We start from the raw sequence: 4,708 nt of genomic DNA, 5'->3' as shown, positions 1-4,708 counted from the left end.
AGGGTTTGGGGAAGTTAAGGAGCTTAAATAAGGCTCAAAACCCTGAAATTAGGGTTTGGGTTTTGATCACGTAAGCCCAACGTACTCATGGTATGCCCAGCATACCAAATTGAATCTCTTCGATCATCCATGCCTAGTACGCCCAACGTACTCCATGTATGCCCAACGTACTAGGCTAAACCCAAACCTTCCTAACTTTTAACGGTCATAAATTCTTTGTTCAAACTCCGTTTTCGACGATCTTTATATCCACGAAAAGGTATTAAAGAGCCCCACAATAATATCTAGATATCTTATACTAAAAACTTCTCGAACAAAATCCTTATTTCATGCAAGAACCAGGCCTATGACTTTTCCCTTTCTGCCCTTCGTCCCAATACACACTTCAAAGGTTCAATCTCTTAACCATCATTACCTCCTTCCATAAGGACTAAACTTTACCTCCTTAAGGCCCAAAACATTTACACATTCGACTTCCGGCCCATGAACCTGAAATAAGAAACGACAGGAAGCAAGATGTTACACATTAAACAACAAATTATAAATTAAATGAAACACTATTATAAAATAATAACATTCTCAAGGTAGAGACTATGGCTGCGACAAACAACAAAGATGGAGTCATCTTCTTCGGAGGGCAGAGTGATGGAGAGAAAAGACACATGATGCTCAACAAAGAGATTATGGTTGCAACAAACATAGATGTGAAGACAATTTGCGGTGAGTACACTTCAAGTCGAAACATGCATGGTGGCTAGTAACGGGGCTGATGAGGTGGAAGCTTTGGAGCACCTCGACCTCCGATCAACATGTTTGTTTTAATTTTGGTACAATTTTCATAAATGGTCTGTGGATTTTAAAGGTGTTATTAATTTTGGTCCTATGATAAAAAAAGTATTTTATTTATTTATTATTATTTTTTTTTTTATCTTTGACTTAACATAAAATAATAATGGTGATAAGTAAAGGACCAAAAAAGCTTAATTTTGAAACCATCAGGATATTTGTATTAATTTCTCAAAATTTGGACTACACCTTGCAAAGTAAGGTAAACCAAAGGGACCGTTTCCGTATGATATCTTGCATAACTCTTATTACACTTCTCGCCGCTGCTGTTCGGATCTGTCATCGTCGCCGGTTCTTCTCCTCTCGTGTAATCGTCGCTGCATTTCGCATCTCACAAACACAGGTATTGTTGCTGCTTTTCGTACTTTCTTTGACAAACCCTAGTTGGGATTTCTTTTTATATGGATCAAACGATGATTGTGCCAGTTGGCAAAACCCCCATAAAATTTGGTCATGGTATTAAAAAGTTTCAAACCAGATGATTTGGTTTGCATTTTCGACTTTTAATACTGAGTGACATGCCTTCATTTTATTATCGATTAATGTTAGCCATCAGACGTAATACAAATTATTCTTGAATGATTGATATACAACGTATACATACCAGGTGAAACCTAATTCCATGCTTTTTCCCCTTCAGTAGCTCAAGCCTCTATCACATGACAGGATTTTAATCGATTCATACTTCCATCAGCTGGGTTCAAACATTTCAATTGGTTCAACGATTCATTCAGCCCTCACGACTGAAGCGGTTTCATCGGCTGCAGCCTTATGGTATGATTTTCTACTTCGATTTCTGATATATAATTTGATTGAAATCCGCCATTTATGATAACCTTCGGAGCTTTGAGTTTCGTGTAGATGGGGTTAGTGTTATAGTATAGTATATGTTCATTAGTTGCTGGATCATTGTATATAGGCTCTCAATGTTAATTTTTGGTTTTTGATTTTTCCACTTGTTTGAAGTCAGGTTCATAAGTATGTGGATTTTGTGCTCTTAACCAGTTTAGATATAAGCACTCAATGTTGTTTCTTAAACTGTTTTACACCATTTTAAACCAATCTAATCATATGGATAACTTTGTGTTTGGGCTTTTTATCAGGTATTAAAGATATAATTCAGAAAGATGCGATTGCTTGCTCATGCATTATCCCAACTCTCCACAAATTCAAGAGCCACACAGTTAAAAAGCATCACAAATTCATTAGCTTATAATTTCAGTTTAAGCAATCGTTTTCTTTCAACCAACAAAGGAAACGAAGGTGATATTGATTGGGGCTCTGCATCAACTTGGTCAAGTGGGCTCACTAAAGAGCATTTTGATGGGGAGGTTGTGGGCCACAAAGTAGGCGGCAATGATGGTGGTGGAGGAGGAGGGGCATTAGGGTCATCTCAAATTGTACCTACAAGTTGGAATGATGATGATGATGAAATGGAAAAGCTAAGGAAAATGGCAGCTGAAGCTTCTAGAAAAGATGGCGAATTTGCAAGTAAATGGAAGGAAAGGATGCGTGAAACTAGTTTGTTAATGAAACAGGTGATTGAGCCAGGGGCAAGAGGGTCATATTTGAAAGATTCAGAAAAGGCAGAAATGTATCGGCTTCATAAGGAGAATCCAGAAGTTTACACTGTTGAGAAATTAGCAAAAGATTACAGAATCATGAGACAAAGGGTTCATGCTATTTTATGGTTGAAGGAAGATGAAGAGAAAATGGAGAAAAAACTCGGGCACCCTCTTGATGATTCTGTTGAACAGTTGCTTGATAATTTCCCTGAGTGAGTCATTCATATTAATTATTTGTTCAAAAGACCATAATACCCTTATGAATGAATGTTATTTTTTTGCAGATTCTTTGATTGGCATGATAGGGAATTCCATGTTGCGACTTTACCATATAAGCCAGATTTCAAAGTGATGCCAGAAGGTTGGGATGGAAGCATTAAGGATCCAGATGAGGTGTTGTATGAGATTTCAATGAAAGAAGATGAAATTTTATATCAAGAATTTCTTGAGAAATTCAACTTTAACAAGATGAAGGTATAAATATAAGAAAAGAAGTTATATAATATAAAAAGTTAATATAATAGAGAAGAAATAAATGAAAGTATGTTGGTATTATTGACAGATTGAGGGGAAGGTGAAAGTGCATAAGTACAGCAGGAGGCGTCCAACAGAGGGATGGGAGATTACAGTTGAGAAGATGGGCCCACGTGGGAAGCGGGGAGATGGCGGTGGTTGGAAGTTCAAGAGTTTGGCTGACGGCTCCACCAGACCACTTAATGATTATGAGAAAATGTTTGTGAAACGAGAGAAACCTCGCAGGAGACGCAAGATTCTACACCCAAAATAAGTTATTTGATATTTTAGGATTTTAGGATTTTAAGATTTGATTCCACCTTTTGTTTTTGTTTGTGTCAAATGTAGTGGCACTATCTTTTTTTTTTTTTTTTTTTTGTTTGTTGGTTGGGTCCTACTCTACTATATAAATGCTATGCCAAAGCTTTGAGCACAAGGGTGTTTATGTGTTTGGTATGCAAAAAATTTGAAATGAAAGAGAGTTTGTTTCTGTTTCATGTCTTTGGAATAAAACTTGGGAATTAAGATATTGATATTAATAACCACATTGTTGCTTGAAAACCGTTGACAATCTTTTTTGACTTTTCTGCAATCGATCACGATGTACAAAAATCCAGAATTTTCGAAATCATCGAACTACTTTGAGAAAAAGTTTGAAATTGTAGTGAATTTCAAAAATTTAGTATTTTTAATTAGTTTTTTTTTTAAATGTTTATAAATTAGTTTGAAAATTCAGTATTTTACAATTTTCAGAAGTATTAATCTACCTATCTTAATAAAAGATTCCTCTCTGCCATGTGTCTCATTCTACATCCATTTTTCGTTCAATGTGATTTACCCATATTGCTCTTCTTTGTTTCAACATCCACTCATCCCTGTAATCCGGAGCTTCCATCTATTCCTATTAATCTATCTATTATTGATGATTTAATTGATGATACCTAAAATCAAGGAGTGAGGTTTGAAATTCAAGGGGTGAGGTTTTGAAATTCACAATTTGTATCTTTAGGATTTATAAAATTATAGACATCAGATTATATCATTTGGTTCCTCCTCTGTAAATCAACCACCACCCCACTTTCTCCTCCATCAATCACTGATTTAGCCCTTCCACCGCTCCCAATTTGATGCATCTCACCGCCTCCGCCATGTATTCTCTTTGCAACAACATGTGTACCACTTTGCCACTGTCGGTGATTAGGTTGTTCCTACAGTAACTGACCTTCGCCCTACCAAGAAGACGCACAAGCCAAGATTCCCAAGTTAAGCCCTATGCTTTCACGAAACCACCAATAATCATGCTTATATGTACTCCGACTGTGAACCCTAATTCTCTCCGGTAAGCATCAGATTTGAATTTTTCAAATTTTACTTAGATACACAACATCAATAAGGGGAAAATGCTTATGCCATACATGTTTGGTGGATATGTTGTTTTTTTAATAAAAGAGTTTCAATTTCACTTTGTGTTTTAATTTCACTTATTTTTGCTTCTATTAATAGTGAGCCGTATAATTTCCAGTTACTATTCATTCAGGTTTAGAGAATTCATCTCTTGCAGGAAATGTTAATTTCTGCTTTCCGCCATCTAGGCATCATGCACCTATTTACTTATTGTTCAACAATCTTGAGCATGATTTCTTTTGCTAATGTGATTTCTTATAAGCAATGTAACTTGTAGATACTTCTAAAGTTGGTATGCACAATAATATGTTATAATTGATGGAAATAGCCTCTCAAATCTATCTATACATGTAATCAAACTTGGATTCAGTACAAAAGTG

General features: G+C 35.9%; 1 protein-coding gene across 4 annotated transcripts; it reads left to right on the top strand.

Moving 5' to 3' along the window:
- Positions 1 to 1,049: 1,049 nt before the first annotated feature.
- Positions 1,050 to 3,453, top strand: LOC145012862 (protein GAMETE CELL DEFECTIVE 1, mitochondrial-like). Of its 4 annotated transcripts, none has more exons than XM_078971659.1 (5): positions 1,050 to 1,189; positions 1,487 to 1,620; positions 1,950 to 2,623; positions 2,696 to 2,885; positions 2,974 to 3,453. In XM_078971659.1, the coding sequence occupies exons 3-5, from the start codon at positions 1,974 to 1,976 to the stop codon at positions 3,196 to 3,198; spliced, it is 1,065 nt and encodes a 354-aa protein (XP_078827785.1). In that variant the 5' UTR covers positions 1,050 to 1,189; positions 1,487 to 1,620; positions 1,950 to 1,973; the 3' UTR covers positions 3,199 to 3,453. The 4 variants fall into 4 exon arrangements, with proteins under 4 accessions (XP_078827785.1, XP_078827786.1, XP_078827788.1 ...); XM_078971660.1 differs by having other exon boundaries at positions 1,061 to 1,189; positions 1,454 to 1,620; XM_078971662.1 differs by having other exon boundaries at positions 1,080 to 1,189; positions 1,513 to 1,620.
- The last annotated feature ends 1,255 nt before the right edge of the window (positions 3,454 to 4,708 follow it).

This window comes from Lactuca saligna, chromosome 8, assembly GCF_052625555.1.
Source record: "Lactuca saligna cultivar CGN05327 chromosome 8, ASM5262555v1, whole genome shotgun sequence".
Taxonomy (NCBI): domain Eukaryota; kingdom Viridiplantae; phylum Streptophyta; class Magnoliopsida; order Asterales; family Asteraceae; genus Lactuca; species Lactuca saligna.
The sequence above is the reverse complement of the archived record's forward strand: the minus strand, read 5'-3'. Positions and strand labels throughout refer to the sequence as shown.

Excerpts from the sequence above, each read along its gene's own strand:
- LOC145012862 (XM_078971659.1), top strand. The coding sequence starts at position 1,974 with ATGCGATTGCTTGCTCATGCATTATCCCAACTCTCCACAAATTCAAGA. Across the intron at positions 2,624-2,695 it reads TTGCTTGATAATTTCCCTGA|ATTCTTTGATTGGCATGATA; the intron begins GTGAGTCATTCA and ends ATTTTTTTGCAG. Across the intron at positions 2,886-2,973 it reads TCAACTTTAACAAGATGAAG|ATTGAGGGGAAGGTGAAAGT; the intron begins GTATAAATATAA and ends TATTATTGACAG.